General features: G+C 42.9%; 1 protein-coding gene across 1 annotated transcript; it reads right to left on the bottom strand.

Annotated features, from left to right (window-relative positions):
* Positions 1-653: 653 nt before the first annotated feature.
* MYMK (myomaker, myoblast fusion factor) lies at positions 654-7249 on the bottom strand. The gene is made up of 5 exons (XM_040405633.1): positions 7115-7249; positions 5774-5888; positions 4374-4522; positions 4172-4288; positions 654-904 (listed from the first exon to the last, which is right to left on the bottom strand). The coding sequence occupies exons 1-5, from the start codon at positions 7247-7249 to the stop codon at positions 755-757; spliced, it is 666 nt and encodes a 221-aa protein (XP_040261567.1). The 3' UTR covers positions 654-754.
* Between the last annotated feature and the right edge of the window lie 12251 nt (positions 7250-19500).

Raw genomic sequence — 19500 nt, 5'->3', positions numbered from 1 at the left:
TAGTGGTGCTCTCTGTGTCAGAGCTCTGAGCCGGCCCTCAGGCCCGCCTGCTTTAGAGGTAAACTAGGTGGCCGGGCCGGTGGGAAAAACCGTTGGTAGGTGCATAATAAGTGGCGCCCCTCTATAACAAATTGCACCCCCCCACCTACAGCTACATACCCTTCATCCCCGATTCTCCAGTTTCAACCAAGGTTGACAGACCGTCCATGACTACATTGTGCTCTTGAAATGGAGGAGGACATGGCTGCATCAGCTAGAGCTCCTCCCATCATCAATGGATGCTGACAGGAGAAGGAGGGTCTTATCCCTTCCTGGTCCATCCTGTCAGCAGACACTGGAGAGCATGAGACCCAACGTGGAGACGTTCCCAAATGTCTACAAGACTCGTCGATGGAGAAGAGACTAAGATGTGATTCTTTTTAATAAACGATAAAAAATTCCATAAATTACCACACGTCATTACATTATATATAGAATTAAAATGTACAAACTGCATTAAATACAAAAAAAAATAAAAAATGGATGACACTACTAAAACATTGACCCCTTTTTTGGTGAAAATTTTTGTCTCATTTTTCGGGTCAGACATTTGCTCCAAAGAGTTTATTCGTCTTCTCCTGGCAGGAGACAACAAAAGGCACAAGACTCTTCAGGTCGCCATCATCTTCTCAGAGTTCATGTCGAAGAAAATCTACAACGCAATGGTGGCCTCTTTTTGGTATGGTTGGACAAAAGAGGTCTCAAGGTGAAGGTTCTAACAGGAGCAGCAGCAAAAAGTGGACCAGTTCATCTTGGCGGGATCTGTCCCATTTCCTGCCTTTTTGTTGACTTTAGGAAGTAGAAGGACGAAGGACATAGCCAATGCGCAGTGGTAAAAACTGTGCACATACGTGTAGTCCCATTCCTGGAGAGACAAGAAGATGTATGTAAAAGACAATATAATAAAAACTTTACAAAAAAAAGTAGTATTCCTGTAAATATGTTTTTAAAATAGGGTATGGATACTTGGGGATCCAGCACGATGGTACACTACCACATGTGTTCCAGAGCAGTGGCAGAGTGCAATATGGAATCCGATGCCTGTGATACATGGACACTTTGGTATTCCATGCAGTGATATATGGATATATGGATAACACTACACTGATGCTTATGGACACACAACATGAACCTAGTGGTACTTGGGGATCCGGAAGAATGGTACACTACAGCATGTGGTTCCAGAGCAATGGCACAGTGGAATATGGAATCCAAAGTCTGTGATACATTGACCCTTTGGTGTTCCATACAATGGTATATGGATATTGCTTGGGTTCTAGAACACTACATGGTACACTACAGCATGTGGTTCCAGAGCAATGGCACTGTGGAACGTGAAATCCCATCCCCATGATACAGTGACACTTTGGTGTTCCGTGCATTAATATATGGATATTATTTGGATTCTAAAACTCTACACTGATGCTTTTGGCCACATAACAGTAACCTAGTGGTACTTTTTGATCCAGAACAATGGTACACTACAGCATGTGGTTCCAGAGCAAAGGAACAGGGAAACGTGAAATCCCATCCCTGGGATACAGTAACACTTTGGTGTTCTGTGCAATACTATACGGACATTATCTGGGTTCTAGAACTTTACACTGATGCCACACAACATTAACCTAGTGGTACTTGGGGTTCCAGAACACTACCACTTGTGGGTCTAGAACAATAGTGTCATATAATGATCCACAATCAAAGACACAATGCCACTTGTGGTTGTAGAACAGCGAAGTGCACAGTCGTACTCAGAATCACAGTCCAATGGTTTACTGACACTTTGGATTTCCATAAAATCGTATGCTGATATCTTCTGGGTTCTGGAACACTATACTGATACTTATTGTTACAGGACCATGGTCCACTGATGCTTTGAGTTGCAGAACAATAGCCATTATACCAGAGCAATGGCAAGCTGATCCTTAGGGTTCCATAACAAATCCAAAGCCATTAAGTGGACAATAAGACAAGGATCTCTAATTACACAATGACTAGTGTTGATCGAGCATGCTCGGCACATGGCGGTATTCGGCCGAATACTGCATGTGCTTGAGCGCAATGGTCGAGTCTCCTCGAGACGTTACATCTCCTGTGTAACGTGTGCACATCCAAAAAATATCAGTGACATCCAGTGCACTTTTTCCGTAGATGGTGTCCGCTGCGGACAGTGACATTACCTGCGGTACTTCTCTGTGTGACGTTTCCACATCCTGTGACATTCCCTGTAATTTTATATTAGCCGCTGGTGACATCAGCAATAGTTAGGCCGCTGCAGACAGCGACATTATCTGCGCTACATCTCCTGTGTAACGTGTGAGCATACCAAAAATATCTGTGACATCCAGTGTACTTTTTCCGTAGACGGTATCCGCTGCGGACAGTAACATTACCTGGGGTACATCTCCAGTGTAACGTTTCCACATCCCAAATACTTGTGACATTCCCGGTAATATTTTATTAGCTGCTGGTGACAGCATTGACATTATCTGCGGTATTTTTCCTGTGTAACATTTCCACATCCCAAATACCTGTGCCATTCCCTGTAATTTAATATTAGCCGTCGGTAACATCAGCGACATTATCTGCGGTATATCTCCTGTGTGACGTTTTCACATCCCAAATACCTTTTTTAATTTTTTTGCGCATACACTTACAAATCCTACGCTACTGTACGTGTGACATACTTTCAAGCATATATAACATTTAATATGAAGAAGGCGAGCAGTAGTGGACGGGGAAGTAGCCGTGATGCTGATGGTGCACGCAGAGGCCGTGGCCCTGGGCGCGTTAAAACTGTGCCTGCTGCCAGAGCACAAGAAACACACTCATCCACGATACCTAGCTTAATGTCCCAGTTTGCAGGGCTGCGCAGGACAATGCTCTCGAAGTCAGACCAGTGCGACCAGGTGGTCGGTTGGATTGCAGCAGATAATGCTTCCAGTCGGTTAAGCACCACCCTGTCTTCCACCAAGTCCAGCCTCAGTAGCCAAGAGTCTGGTCAACACAATCCTCACCGTGATCCTCCTTCCTCCCACCATGAAGGGTCTTGCCAAACAAGTGATCCCACACTCGGATATTCCGAGGAGCTCTTTTCATCGATATTCCTTCATTTGGGCCTCTCGACAAGCCCGCTTGAAGAGGGACATGAGATCTTGTGCCCTAATTCCCAAACTCTTGAGCATCCACAGTCACAAGAAGATGACAGTGGGGAACAGCAATTAGTGTTTTACGAGGTGGATGCTGATGATGATGAGACAGTTGCCAATAAATCAACGGCAATTAGTGTCTCAAGAGGTTGAGGATGAGACACAGTTGTCAATAACTGAGGTTGTTGTTAGGTCAACAAGTCAGGAGGATGAGCAGAGTGAGGAAGTGGAAGAGGAGGTGGTGGACGATGAAGTCACTGACCCAACCTGAGAAGGTGGCAAGCCGAGCGAGGACAGCAGCACAGATGGGGTGGGATCCGCAGCACCGCAACAGGCTGGAAGAGGCAGTGGGGTGGCGAAAGGGAGAAGGCGGGCCACACCTAACAGGCCCGCAACTGTTGCCTGGAGCACACCCTTGCCGAAATCTCCCTTTCCAAGAGGTAGCTGTTCCGCAGTCTGGCGCTTTTTTGAGGAAAGTCCGGACGACAAAAGAATTGTAATTTGCAGCCTGTGCCGTACAAAAATGAGCAGGGGCATGAACACTAGCAACCTCACCACCACCAGCATGATCCGCCACATGGCATCAAAGCACCCTAATAGGTGGGCCGAACGCCTGGGTCCACGATCTGTATCTGCGGGTCACACCACTGCCTCCTCTTCCCCTGTGTTACGTGCTGGCCAATCCCCTGTCAAAGAAGCAGGCCCGGATGCCTCCCGCCCTGGACCTTCGCAAGCACCATCAGCGACCACATCCACTTCCGTGAATCATGAATCATGCATCTAGGTGAGTTTCCTAAATGTTCTAGTACCTCCTCATCAAATGAATCACATCAATGTATCCCCCAAGGCAATATTCATATGTGGAACTGCCTACTAAGGACAGTAGAGTACTCCATAGAGACTATCCCCTTGGAAACACATTTTACAGGTGGAGAAACTAGGATCTAGATACAGTATCTCAATGCATATAATGAAGAACATACCTCAAAGAAGAACCGTAGCATTAAAGCCAATGCTCCAAAGCAGAAACCTGGTCCTATCTGCTGCGTGTAGACACTTTTATCTGGATACAGCCCTTTCGTCTCCTTCATTTTCGTCAACTGGAAGACAATGAAAAATATACATAGGCTCAAAAATATATATATAATACATAGGACTCTACTACTACCACCATCTTTGACTTACCCATTTAATCGTTATCATCAACACCGCGGTTCCGATAGGCCCAGAGTAAACACCATATCCCAAGCGATCCTGATATATCCTCACTGCAATGGTGAGGACACCAAACATCACAACGGTAGACCTTTTGGGTTCATCAAAGTCACCTAGTGCTGGAGATATAATAGACAATGTCATCTGAGGTAACCAAGAAAGACATGAACATTTTTCTAAGGGTGTAGCTCTTGGGGGAGCAGAGGTAGTCTGGGTCCCGATTCCTAATGGGGCTCCAAGGCTCCTCTGCCATATAGAAGACATCAGTATTATACATGTCACATCGGAGGTGGGGACCCTGTTAAAGATCCTGGTTACTCCTCTGTAAGGAACTGAAGTTTCAGAAATGTTGGACCAAATATTTCACTTTCCAAGGGCAGGTGGCTTCAAGGACTATCATCACCACCATCAATATGCGTCTAGATACGATATTTCACAAGGAAGGCATGATGTATGGAAGAACAGGACTTTGATTATAATCCAGATCAGTGGTCTCCAACTAGCTAGATCTAGAACCAGCATGTTATCTAGACTGTAGGGGTCACTGTTGTTGCTACAGTAGATATATGTCTTTAATTATGTAAGCGAATTGATTCGCTCATCGGACCATATTTACACTTTTGAGAAGGTGTCCCGGCAGTTCTGGACGCTCCCTCTGCCGGCAAGATTGACATCTTGTGTGGCCTTGGTGATCTCATTTATGCTTCGCTGATGAGAGTATCGGCACATGCGCAGTAATATCAATGCGTATGCGCATTAATGAATTTTAGCACAAATTAATGCACAAGCGCTGATTCGGTTTACCAGGCAGGTCATTTTTGCATGCGCTTTATTTACTTAGGGTTCTTTACTTAGGGTCTGGGATCTGTATTTATTTAGGGGGTTTGTTCTGGGGTCCATGTTTCTTTAGGGGGTTCTAGTCTGGGGCCTGTATTTATTTAGGGGGTATGGTTTGGGGTATGTATTAGTTTAGCGGGTGGGCTGTATTTATTTGGCTAGCCTGTATTGAATGGTTTCGTTGATCTTTACTTATTTGGGTTAGACCTCATGCACACGACCGTATGTATTTTGCGGAACGGAACAGCTGGCCCCTAATAGAACAGTCCTATCCTTGTCCGTAATGCGGACAATAATAGGACATGTTCTATTTTTTTGCGGAACGGAAATATGGACATACGGAAATGGAATGCACACGGAGTAACTTCAGTTTTTTCCCCATTCTACATGCAGGTGATTTTGCAGGGAGATGCAGTATTACACCTCGGCTATTCAGATGATCATCTACAAGGAGCACTTTTCCGGATTTCCCGTCCACGCAGTTGGCACGTATAGCCAGAAAAGAACCCCGAAATGATATCGGCCATGCTCACCTATTAGTGACACCCACATAGACAGTGCTGTCCCATAGATACTGAAGTATTCCAGGAGATCATATCCCATGAAACATATGAAAGACAGGCCGGGACCTTCACAGGCATGAAACATCTACAAAGACAAGAGATGCAGGGTGTTAGGGCACAGGTGGCAAAAACCAGTCTGGCAGTGAAAGGGTGCGCCAGTAACAGCTGGTGTTTGTATAAGAAGACCACAGCTGACATGCTGGGCACATGTTTAAAGGGACTGGTGCATTGCTCTGGGTCCCGGTGACAACTGTTCTGCATCAGTCAGGAGAGAGCGGCTGTGCCCTATTCAGCTCCGTAATGTAAACTGTGACAGATGTAGCTGAGCTGAATTGTTTCTCATTTTCTTCATGATAATGCACTGAAGTATATATAGATTATATATATATATATATATGGTAAAGAAATAAAAATATGAAATTCCGGTTTTGCCGCAGTTTACGGCAGCAAGTGCATTTTATTTTAGGGGAACAGTTCTAAGAAATGTTCCTAGAACTTTTTCTATGGATGATATGTAATTGCGCCACCGCGTCTCTAAACTGGAGGATCTCGTCCTGTAAAGGACGAAATACGAAAACCTCAATAACGCGGCGGCAAATCTACCATGCATATCGCGATGTAGTATTCCGAATGACAAACACAGCTCTGCTACCTCTGTCCTTTAGTAAAAAAACAACAACAATGCATAGTACTACCAAAAGGCTTAAAACCTGCATGTGAGGCGAATGCAGCTGCCTCTCCTAGGGTGAAGGTGGCGTCGCCCTGTCTTAAAGGGGATGTCTCACTTCAGCAAATATCCAAGGGTTACGACCACCCTGCAATCCAGCAGCGGTGGTCGTGCTTGCATACTATTGGATGTCTGGGCACAGCAATAAAAATCCTAGGCACTGGCTAGCTGAGGGTGACCACTTTGGCCACGTGCAACCCTTTCTGTAGGGGGTCTCTGGTCTGGCTAGTAGGGGGAGATTCTATCCATATGTTTTGGCAACTCCTTAAAGGGGTCCTCCACTTTGAAAAATCCCTTGACAATAAGCTGATCACAAAGTGTCCACCAGTGATCGGCTGTAATTTGGATATTATATTTCCCTACAGTGCCTCCGCAGGTGAAATTAAGCATTACACGGTTCCCATTCAAATCAATGGGTTGCTTTGTAATGCAGGACAGAACAGGTCCTCCAGAGAGAGAGAGAGAGAGAGACGCTCTTTGTAACCACTCTCTACTCTGGAGATCCGGAACAAAGGACCCTCCGGATGGAAATGGGTCTAATCTGGACGACCCCTTTAAGGATGTAAAAGCAAAAAGTGACTTACCGCAATAAAAACCATAGTGAAGAAGTAAACCATGGATTCCATGTGGAACTTCCTTTTGGCGGCTATGCTGATGGTTGGCACAAATGCCAGGCTGCTAACGGTGGGCAGTAAGAGCTTTGCCACTATGGAGCCCATTTCAGGACGGATCTGGTGGTGGACTGCTGCCTGGAGAGCTGCGAGGCACGACTGAGGCACAGCTGATTTGGAGGGGATTTAAAAAGTTAAATGGCCTGGACATGAGGCAGGAACAGGTGCCAGGCAGCGTGGTGTGTGCCATGACAGCTGATTTGTGCTATTTAAAAGCCCCTCACCCAGGGGGGTGTTAACAATCACAATGACATATTTAGAGGGTCGGATTATCATTACGGATAAGTCTTTATGGTCTTGCAGATATTTCATTAGCCATTCCTATAATAAGCCACCCATGATAATCAATAGGGCTTTTAGGTCTATTTAAAGGGGTATTCCCATCTCGCTAGGATAGGCCATCTATGTCAGGTAGGTGTGGGTCCCACCTCTGAGACCCACTCCTATATCTAGAATGGGGCCCCTGGATTGCTGCGCATGCGAGGCCACCCTTTGTTCAACCCTATGGGAGTTCAGAAAATAGTGGCTATTTCCGGCAGTCCCATAGCGGTGGTCTTGCATGTGCGGTGCGCTCTCCATTCACCGCTGGCTATTTTTTGAACTCCCATGGTGATGAGTGGACAACATGCTGCGCATGCGCAGTGTGCTGTCCTTCAGTTCAGGGCGCCATTCTGGAGCTAGGAGTGGGACCCGCACCTTATATTAATAGCATATCCTAACGATACGCCACCAATGTCTGAGATGAGAACGCCCCTTTAAAGAGCACCTCACGGCTTTCGTCTCTGTTTCAATAATAATTATAGCCTCCATAATATACATAGGCTGGAGCCTCTTCCCTTATAGCTCTGTATTGTGCTGTTCCTCTGTTATTCCTCCTGGAAATGTAGGGATCCCTATGCACTGTCCTGCCAGCACCAGAACAAGGCCTCATGCACACGGCCGTTCCGTGCATTGAGGACCACAATTTGCAGTCCCCAATGCACAGGCAACATCGATGTGGCTGGCGCAGACGGATCCAAAACCATTCAACTTGAATGGATCCGTGATCCGTCCGCACCGCAAAAAAAATAGAACGAGTTCTATTTTTTTTGCGTTGCGGGGGCACGGTGAGAACCCCCACGGAAGCACTCCGTAGTGCTTCCATCGGTTTCCGTGCCTCCGTTCCGCACCGCACCTTCCGGATTGCGGACCCATACTGTGAGCACACGGACAGTGGCCGTATATTGCGGACCTGCTGTTTGCGGGCGCAATACGTGCACGGCGGTGTACATGATGACTAGGTAAGGAAACACCTTGTCAATTTATTCATAGATTTCCAGGAGGAATAGCAGAGGGATGACACAGCACAGTTACACATTTTAAAAACGGAAGCCGCCCGTGTGCCTTTCGCAATTTGCGGAACGGAACAGGCGGCCCATTGTAGACATGCCTATTCTTGCCCGCAAAACGGACAAGAATAGGACATGCTATATTTTTTTTTGCGGGGCCTCGGAACGGAGCAAGGGATGCAGACAGCACACGGAACTTTTGCGGCCCCATCGAAGTGAATGGGTCCGCACCTGAGCCGCAAAAACCGCGGATCGGATGCGGACCCGAAAAACGGTCGCGTGCATGAGGACTTTTGCTAAAGATGCCCATTAGTTAACGGGCACTGGTGATCAGGGGCAATTCTAGACCCGGTACCACCATGGCAGACCACCAACACTGTGAATTTTCACATTTAGTATTTTCAGGTGCCCACTTGTAACGGGGACAGTTCTGGGCAGTGGTCCGCAACCGGTGTCCATGTTGGGAGTTGTAGTTTCACAGCAGCTGGACTGCCACAATTTGCAAACTGTTGGATGGGGGAATTATTCACTAATCTATAATACCTTCAATTGTACATATAAGACTGGATTCAGAGGGACAGCACCATATTGCCGGTACTGTCCCGCTGCCCCAAGATGTCTGGTATGGCATCATGCATGGCATATGATGAAGGGTAATGAGTGGGTTTTGGGGTGCAGTGGGATGACATTTGGATTTCTTATTGTCATCTCCACCTAATGGTCTACCATGGAAATAAATCACACTCTATTCTAACAAGGAGATGACGTCATGGACACCGGGTTGTGGGGAGGAGATAAATACCATCCTCCCCTCAGGTTCACCTAACCACAGAAATTCTCTCTGCCTACAATCCTGGCATACATTCTGTATTACAGTCATTCATTGACAACCTCAACGTGACTAGAGGGAGACATTTATGTGTAACATCCCTAAAATGCTGTATTACCTACGTGAAGATATAGCAGTGCTGAGTTTGTCATTTGGAAAATATGGTGAGAATACGATGGCATAGTCACAGCTCGGAGGAATCACGATGCCCAAGTTATACAGCCCTGAAAAAAGGCTAAACAACTGAATCAGCTCTGCTACATCGGTGGCAACATTCATTGCATTTCGTAGGGTTTACAAAGATGAGTTGAGAATCTCACCACATGGCAGTCATATATACCAGTACCTGACTCATAGGGACGACATGTCACTCTGCGGAGCTGCATTCTTCTCATGCTGGTCCTGGATGGAAGAGTGACCCACCGAATTTGGGTCTAGAATGTACACCCACTGACAAAAGGGGCTCAATTCCTCAAATTTGGTCTTTTTTTTTTTTTTGTCTTTTTGCACAAAATCTTGATGTGAGTGCTTTTTGGGCACCTCGCCCCGTGGCTTGGTTAGTCACCTTGTGATATCTATATATACCCTATGGAATGCACTAATGGTCGACCACAAGTCGAAGTGTTTGGAAGTTCTAGAATTCGTGTTACTTGTGTTCGGATCAGCGATGACCAAACTGGAAGGTTCTGAGGGTTTCACGTGAGTCACTTGGTTTTGGAGCTGTCCTCCATTCTGGGTGTGTGGAGAACACTGGGGGCCCTGCTTTATTAGTAAGTGAATAAGAATAGGTCACAAAGAAACAAACTGTGTAACGGGTAAAAGATAAAAAAAAAAATAACAAAAAAAAATTGTACATAATAGTAAAAGAGAACTGCATCATTCACGGTCAAAATGACAAAATACAACTAGAGCGCCAAAATAACAGCACAAAACGGCGCCCAAACACCTGCACGATATTGTCCAAATAATAGTACCTACAGTACGTGCTGCAAAAAGAACCAAACAGTGCAAAAGTATCAGCACCAAAAAGTGCCCAAATAACAACACTACTGTATACTAAGCCCATATATCAGCACTATACTAACACCATATAACAGCACTATACTAAGCCCATATAACAGCACTATACTCAGCCCATATATCAGCACTATACTCAGCCCATATATCAGCACTATACTCAGCCCATATAACAGCACTATACTAAGCCCATATATCAGCACTATACTCAGCCCATATAACAGCACTATACTAAGCCCATATAACAGCCCTATACTAAGTCCATATAACAGCACTATACTAAGCCCATATAACAGCACTATACTAAGCCCATATAACAGCACTATACTAAGCCCATATAACAGCACTATACTAAGCCCATATAACAGCACTATACTCAGCCCATATAACAGCACTATACTAAGCCCATATAACAGCACTATACTAAGCCCATATAACAGCACTATACTAAGCCCATATAACAGCACTATACTAAGCCCATATAACAGCACTATACTCAGCCCATATAACAGCACTATACTAAGCCCATATAACAGCACTATACTCAGCCCATATAACAGCACTATACTCAGCCCATATAACAGCACTATACTCAGCCCATATAACAGCACTATACTAAGCCCATATATCAGCACTATACTCAGCCCATATAACAGCACTATACTAAGCCCATATAACAGCACTATACTAAGCCCATATAACAGCACTATACTAAGCCCATATAACAGCACTATACTCAGCCCATATAACAGCACTATACTAAGCCCATATAACAGCACTATACTCAGCCCATATAACAGCACTATACTCAGCCCATATAACAGCACTATACTCAGCCCATATAACAGCACTATACTAAGCCCATATATCAGCCCTATACTAAGCCCATATAACAGCACTATACTCAGCCCATATAACAGCACTATACTAAGCCCATATAACAGCACTATACTCAGCCCATATAACAGCACTATACTAAGCCCATATAACAGCACTATACTAAGCCCATATAACAGCACCAAAAAGTGCCCAAATAACAGCACTATACTAAGCCCATATAACAGCACTATACTAAGCCCATATAACAGCACTATACTCAGCCCATATAACAGCACTATACTAAGCCCATATAACAGCACTATACTCAGCCCATATAACAGCACTATACTCAGCCCATATAACAGCACTATACTCAGCCCATATAACAGCACTATACTAAGCCCATATAACAGCACTATACTCAGCCCATATAACAGCACTATACTCAGCCCATATAACAGCACTATACTCAGCCCCTATAACAGCACTATACTCAGCCCCTATAACAGCACTATACTCAGCCCATATAACAGCACTATACTCAGCCCATATAACAGCACTATACTAAGCCCATATATCAGCACTATACTAAGCCCATATAACAGCACTATACTAAGCCCATATAACAGCACTATACTAAGCCCATATAACAGCACTATACTAAGCCCATATAACAGCACTATACTAAGCCCATATAACAGCACTATAGTAAGTCCATATAACAGCACTATACTCAGCCCATATATCAGCACTATACTCAGCCCATATATCAGCACTATACTCAGCCCATATAACAGCACTATACTCAGCCCATATAACAGCACTATACTAAGCCCATATAACAGCAATATACTCAGCCCATATAACAGCACTATACTAAGCCCATATAACAGCACTATACTAAACCCATATAACAGCACTATACTAAGCCCATATATCAGCACTATACTAAGCCCATATAACAGCACTATACTAAGCCCATATAACAGCACTATACTAAGCCCATATATCAGCACTATACTCAGCCCATATAACAGCACTATACTAAGCCCATATAACAGCACAATACTAAGCCCATATAACGGCACTATACTAAGCCCATATAACAGCACTATACTAAGCCCAAATATCAGCACTATACTCAGCCCATATAACAGCACTATACTCAGCCCATATAACAGCACTATACTCAGCCCATATATCAGCACTATACTAAGCCCATATAACAGCACTATACTAAGCCCATATAACAGCACTATACTCAGCCCATATAACAGCACTATACTAAGCCCATATAACGGCACTATACTCAGCCCATATAACGGCACTATACTAAGCCCATATAACGGCACTATACTCAGCCCATATAACGGCACTATACTAAGCCCATATAACAGCACTATACTCAGCCCATATAACAGCACTATACTAAGCCCAAATATCAGCACTATACCAAGCCCATATATCAGCACTATACTCAGCCCATATAACAGCACTATACTAAGCCCATATAACAGCACAATACTAAGCCCATATAACGGCACTACACTAAGCCCATATAACAGCACTATACTAAGCCCAAATATCAGCACTATACTCAGCCCATATAACAGCACTATACTAAGCCCATATAACAGCATTATACTAAGCCCATATAACAGCACTATACTAAGCCCATATAACAGCACTATAGTAAGTCCATATAACAGCACTATACTCAGCCCATATATCAGCACTATACTCAGCCCATATATCAGCACTATACTAAGCCCATATAACAGCACTATACTAAACCCATATAACAGCACTATACTAAGCCCATATATCAGCACTATATTAAGCCCATATAACAGCACTATACTAAACCCATATAACAGCACTATACTAAGCCCATATAACAGCAATATACTCAGCCCATATAACAGCACTATACTAAGCCCATATAACAGCACTATACTAAACCCATATAACAGCACTATACTAAGCCCATATATCAGCACTATACTAAGCCCATATAACAGCACTATACTAAGCCCATATATCAGCACTATACTAAGCCCATATAACAGCACTATACTAAGCCCATATAACAGCACTATACTAAGCCCATATATCAGCACTATACTCAGCCCATATAACAGCACTATACTAAGCCCATATAACAGCACTATACTAAGCCCATATAACAGCACTATACTAAGCCCATATATCAGCACTATACTAAGCCCATATAACAGCAATATACTAAGCCCATATAACAGCACTATACTAAGCCCATATAACAGCACTATACTAAGCTCATATAACAGCACTATACTCAGCCCATATAACAGCACTATACTAAGCCCATATAACAGCAATATACTCAGCCCATATAACAGCACTATACTAAGCCCATATAACAGCACTATACTAAGCCCATATAACAGCACTATACTCAGCCCCTATAACAGCACTATACTCAGCCCATATAACAGCACTATACTAAGCCCATATAACAGCACTATACTCAGCCCATATAACAGCACTATACTAAGCCCATATAACAGCACTATACTAAGCCCATATAACAGCACTATACTAAGCCCATATAACAGCACTATAGTAAGTCCATATAACAGCACTATACTCAGCCCATATATCAGCACTATACTAAGCCCATATAACAGCACTATACTAAGCCCATATAACAGCACTATACTAAGCCCATATAACAGCAATATACTAAGCCCATATAACAGCACTATACTAAGCCCATATATCAGCACTATACTAAGCCAATATAACAGCACTATACTCAGCCCATATATCAGCACTATACTAGGCCCAAACAGAAGAAGAACCAGACTGTGCTGAAACAAAAGAACCAAACAGTGACAAAGTATCAGCATCCAAAAGTGCCCAAATAGCAACACTAACTATTCAAATAAAAGGACAATGCTGTGCTCAAACAAAAGAAGCAGCGCCAATACAACACAGTACGAAAAAACAAAAAAGCAGGTAACGGCACCATTCTGTGCTCAAACATCAGTTATGTATAATGCAAAAATAACAGCATCATACAGTGCTCACATAACAGACCAGACAGAGCCAAAACATCCATGCCCTACATAATAGCACCATATAGCCCCAAAATACTCAAACAAGAGAACCAGTGCCAAAACAGCTGCACTAAATAGTGCCCAAACAGTATCATACAAGGTACTATAAGCTTCCTAATGTGCCCAAATAACAATGCCAGAGTGCCCAGTTAGCTTCCACCAAAAATATCTGCCCTTTTGCTTTGTGTAGGATCTAGCCCTAGTGACTGTAGGTATACACACATTTTCATACACAGCATTTGACGTGTGAATCACTCTCTGTGTCATGTATAACATACTATTAATAAATGTTCACCGCCATATGGTACTTTCTGCTGGCAAGTTTTTGGCATATTTGGTATTGTTCCATTGCACGGTAAGCTACATGTATGCTAGTTATCTACTTCATCCTACTGTCATAGCTTTTTGCTTTCTCCTTGGGGACAGTTGTCTCACTTTCATGTCTTCTGCTCGGCCAGCTGCCCAAGCTCTGCTACAACATTCTCAGAAGTCTCTTAATGTGTTCTCTGTTCTGAACGGAAGTGTGTGAAATTGATTGTCACAGATATGATGCATCGTCCTGTGAGAGGAGACTGAGAGAGTACCGGGCAGAACGGGGCGTCATGACAGTGCCCCTGTGGTTTACTACAAAGCGCAACCTCTTAAAGGGCAATATAAGAAAGTATTCTTACCTATTCAGATACATATCCTTGTACATAGGAGCCGTATTATAGTAGTTATATTCTTGTACATAGGAGGCAGCATTATAGTAGTTATATTCTTGTACATAGGAGCAGTATTATAGTAGTTATATTCTTGTACATAGGAGCAGTATTATAGTAGTTATATTCTTGTACATAGGAGGCAGTATTATAGTAGTTATATTCTTGTACATAGGAGGCAGTATTATAGTAGTTATATACCTGTACATAGGAGCAGTATTATAGTAGTTATATTCTTGTACATAGGAGGCAGTATTATAGTAGTTATATTCTTGTACATAGGAGGCAGTATTATAGTAGTTATATTCTTGTACATAGGAGCAGTATTATAGTAGTTATATTCCTGTACATAGGAGCAGTATTATAGTAGTGATATTCTTGTACATAGGAGTAGTATTATAGTAGTTATATTCTTGTACATAGGAGGCAGTATTATAGTAGTTATTTTCTTGTACATAGGTGCAGTATTATAGTAGTTATATTATTGTACATAGGAGCAGTATTATAGTAGTTATATTCCTGTACATAGGAGCAGTATTATAGTAGTTATATTCTTGTACATAGGAGGCAGTATTATAGTAGTTATTTTCTTGTACATAGGTGCAGTATTATAGTAGTTATATTCCTGTACATAGGAGCAGTATTATAGTAGTTATATTCTTGTACATAGGAGCAGTATTATAGTAGTTATATTCTTGTACATAGGAGCAGTATTATAGTAGTTATATTCTTGTACATAGGAGCAGTATTATAGTAGTTATATTCTTGCACATTGGAGCAGTATTATAGTAGTTATATTCTTGTACATAGGAGCAGTATTATAGTAGTTATATTCTTGCACATTGGAGCAGTATTATAGTAGTTATATTCTTGTACATAGAAGGCAGTATTATAGTAGTTATATTCTTGTACATAGGAGCAGTATTATAGTAGTTATATACTTGTACATAGGAGCAGTATTATAGTTGTTATATTCTTGTACATAGCTGCAGTATTATAGTAGTTATATTCTTGCACATAGGAGCAGTATTATAGTAGTTATATTCTTGTATATAGGAGCAGTATTATAGTAGTTATATTCTTGTATATAGGAGCAGTATTATAGTAGTTATATTCTTGTATATAGGAGCAGTATTATAGTAGTTATATTCTTGTACATAGAAGGCAGTATTACAGTAGTTATATTCTTGTGCATAGGGGCAGTATTATAGTAGTTATATTCTTGTACATAGGAGGCAGTATTATAGTAGTTATATTCTTGTACATAGGAGCAGTATTATAGTAGTTATATTATTGTACATAGGAGCAGTATTATAGTAGTTATATTCTTGTACATAGGAGCAGTATTGTAGTAGTTATATTCTTGTACATAGGAGCAGTATTGTAGTAGTTATATTCTTGTACATAGGAGGCAGTATTATGGTAGTTATATTCTTGTATATAGGAGCAGTATTATAGTAGTTATATTCTTGCACATAGGAGCAGTATTATAGTAGTTATATTCTTGTACATAGGGGCAGTATTATAGTAGTTATATTCTTGTACATAGGAGGCAGTATTATAGTAGTTATATTCTTGCACATAGGAGCAGTATAATAGTAGTTATATTCTTGTGCATAGGGGCAGTATTATAGTAGTTATATCCTTGTACATAGGAGCAGTATTATAGTAGTTATATTCTTGTACATAGGAGGCAATTTTTATTGGTATAAAACAAACATAAATACAGAAATACTTTTTCATCATAATAAATCAGACTTTTTCATCATTCAGTATAAATTATACATGTTCATCAGGAAATAAAATGCATATTAACTGTAACTTAAAAGCACATTTTAGCTAAAGCAGAAAAAGAAGAAAAGTAAAATAAAATAAGAAACAAACACAGTTACATCGTACACTTGAACCGTCAGTCTAGATGGACGTTCCTCCATAGTTTTATATTTTCCCCTTTTTTCCTGACCTCTAATGACCGGATCCACCTGAGTTCTGACATGATGAGGGTTATAGCTGTGGTATGATGGAATGGTTCGTTATGGATGGACACTCGGGTTCTGGTTTGCCAGTGGTAATATTTGATGACGGTGATTATCAGATACATGGTCCCCCGGTCGATGTTATTCACATGAGATGTGACACCATAAATTATTTCTGGGTATTTTAGGGACTGTAATGATGGGATTTTTAGCTTGGCGGATATGTCATGCCAGATTGTCCGCCCACCCCAGCACTCTGATATAAAATGGAGCATAGTCTCCTCCTGCTGACAACCTAAGGGACACATGCGATCTGACACACTGAGGAATTTTAGATTCCCCCTGACAAAGAGTTTTCCCTGCAATGAGAGCCAGCCAATATCACAGAACTTAGGGGGCAGCCTTGGTCCATTCAGAAGCCTCAGACTATCCTGTAAGGTTGAGGTTGGACAGTCTGGAAGTGCTAGCTGTAAACAGTAGAAGGTCCTACATACTCTGGAGTATAGATCTTTCCTGGTTTTACTCTCAATGAAAGACTTGTCTATACCCCATTTCTTCATACATCTTACACCATAGTCCAGGTACTGGGGGAGGAAGTCACGAGTCAATCGGCCCCTCTTGAGACTGCCGCCTCGCATCCAAGGTTCTGCAAAAGGCAATATCCAATCCCTGATACTATTCACCCACAGGGAGCTGTTGTTTGAGTCCAGGTCACCAAAATTAACTTTAAGAAACATGGAGTCAAAGAAAACCCTTGGATTTAACATATCCAGCCCACCCTCTCTCCTCTGTAGGTAGGTGATCCCTCTTTTTACTGGGTTCAACCTGTTCCCCCATAACAGCTGGAAGAACAGGCTAAAGAGCCTAGCCGAGAAAGATTCTGGCAAAGGAAAGACGACAGAGATGTACAAGAAGACAGGGACCAGGTAAGTCTTCAGCATAGTAACCCTTTCTCTATAGGTCAGCCTCCAGTTCTTCCATCGCTGAACCTTTATATTTCCGGCATCCAACTTTTCCTCCCAATTTAGTTTGGCATTATCTTCCCTACCAAATTTAACCCCAAGGATTTTAATATGGGTGGAGGCCTTCGCAAACTGTGGCAGATCAAAATCAGGGTCAGTATCCGATGTCCTGAGGCCTCCGAGTAGCTTCTGATGGCTGCCGACAACATCTCCACCTCACGAGGCTCAGATATCACCACAGTCACATCATCCGCGTAGGCAACAATACTCAGGGGCAGGCAATGGGGGACCGGCACCCCCTGAAAATCACACTCCTGCAGTGACCTCAGGAACGGGTCCAAGGCAAACACATACAGCAGTGGACTCAGCGGGCAACCCTGTCTCACCCCAGCCTCAACCCTGAACGTGTCACCCTGCCAACCATTGATTATAGGAAAGCTCTCAGCCTCTCTGTACAAAGTTCTCAGCCAATCTACAAATTGTCCCGGAATGCCGTACTTTGATAAAGTGGCCCATAGATACTCGTGGTCTACTCTGTCAAAGGCTTTAGCCTGGTCCAGACCTACAACATATCTCCCACACCTCAGAGCTTTACATCTCTCAAACATCTCCCTTATCGAGATGACTGCTCCAGAGATGTTCCGCCCTTTTACTGTGCCGAACTGACAGCCTGCCAACAGTGCCCGGGACAAACAAACTAACCTAGAGAACAGAATTTTTGCCAAAATCTTCCTGTCGACATTCAAGAGGGCAATTGGCCTCCAGTTCTTGATGTCACTAGGCTCTTTCCCTTTAGACAGCAGAATTAACGAGGACACCCTCATGGACGGAGGCATCAGGTGATTTTCTAGACAATTTTTGTACACGTCCACGAGGATTGGAGCTAAGTGGTCTCTGAACTTCTTATAAAATTCTGCAGTAATACCGTCTGGACCTGGTGCCTTCTTCAGATGTAATTTATCAATGGCCACTTTAACCTCCTCCACCGTTATTTCTGCTGTTAAAGGAGAAAAGTCCAAATCTCTAGTATCAGGCCCTGGAGTTGCCTCCAAAAATTGGGTCACTTTTTCCTTATCCAAAGCCTTCCTCTGAAACAAGTCAGCATAGTAGCATCTCACCACCCCCAGGATACCCTCCCGAGATTCTTGTAAAACACCCTGGGAGTCAGTGAGACCTGTGATCAGTTTTTTAGCTACGCGCTCCCGGCAGTTCTCAAAGGGATCAGGAGCCCCTAAGGACCCATAATCCCGTTCAGCTACCAGGGAGGTGTACCTGCTGTACTGATACTGCCTTATCTCAGATTTCAGCCGGTCAATCCTTTGTTGGTCATCCCCACCCATCGAATAGAGTGACTCCAAATCTTTGCGCAGTCTCAGATACTGGCCATACTTACTCTTCCCCTTCTTAACTGACAGTCTCTGTAAGAGGGACCTGATCTCCTCCTTGACATCCTCCCACCAGTCAGCCATGTTCTCATAGAAATCCACTCTGTCAAGTTGGTTCTGAAAGAAAGAGTAAATGTATTCCTGGACAGAGCTATCATCTAAAAGACTACCGTTCAGTTTC

This window comes from Bufo bufo, chromosome 8, assembly GCF_905171765.1.
Source record: "Bufo bufo chromosome 8, aBufBuf1.1, whole genome shotgun sequence".
Classification (NCBI taxonomy): Eukaryota; Metazoa; Chordata; class Amphibia; order Anura; family Bufonidae; genus Bufo; species Bufo bufo.
This window is presented reverse-complemented; position numbering and strand designations above follow the sequence as displayed.

Coding starts and splice junctions, on each gene's coding strand:
- MYMK (XM_040405633.1), bottom strand. CDS start 7,249: ATGGGCTCCATAGTGGCAAAGCTCTTACTGCCCACCGTTAGCAGCCTG. Junction 5,889..7,114: donor TCACTATGGTTTTTATTGCG/GTAAGTCACTTT, acceptor TTGTCTTTGTAG/ATGTTTCATGCCTGTGAAGG. Junction 905..4,171: donor TGCTACGGTTCTTCTTTGAG/GTATGTTCTTCA, acceptor TTGTCTCTCCAG/GAATGGGACTACACGTATGT.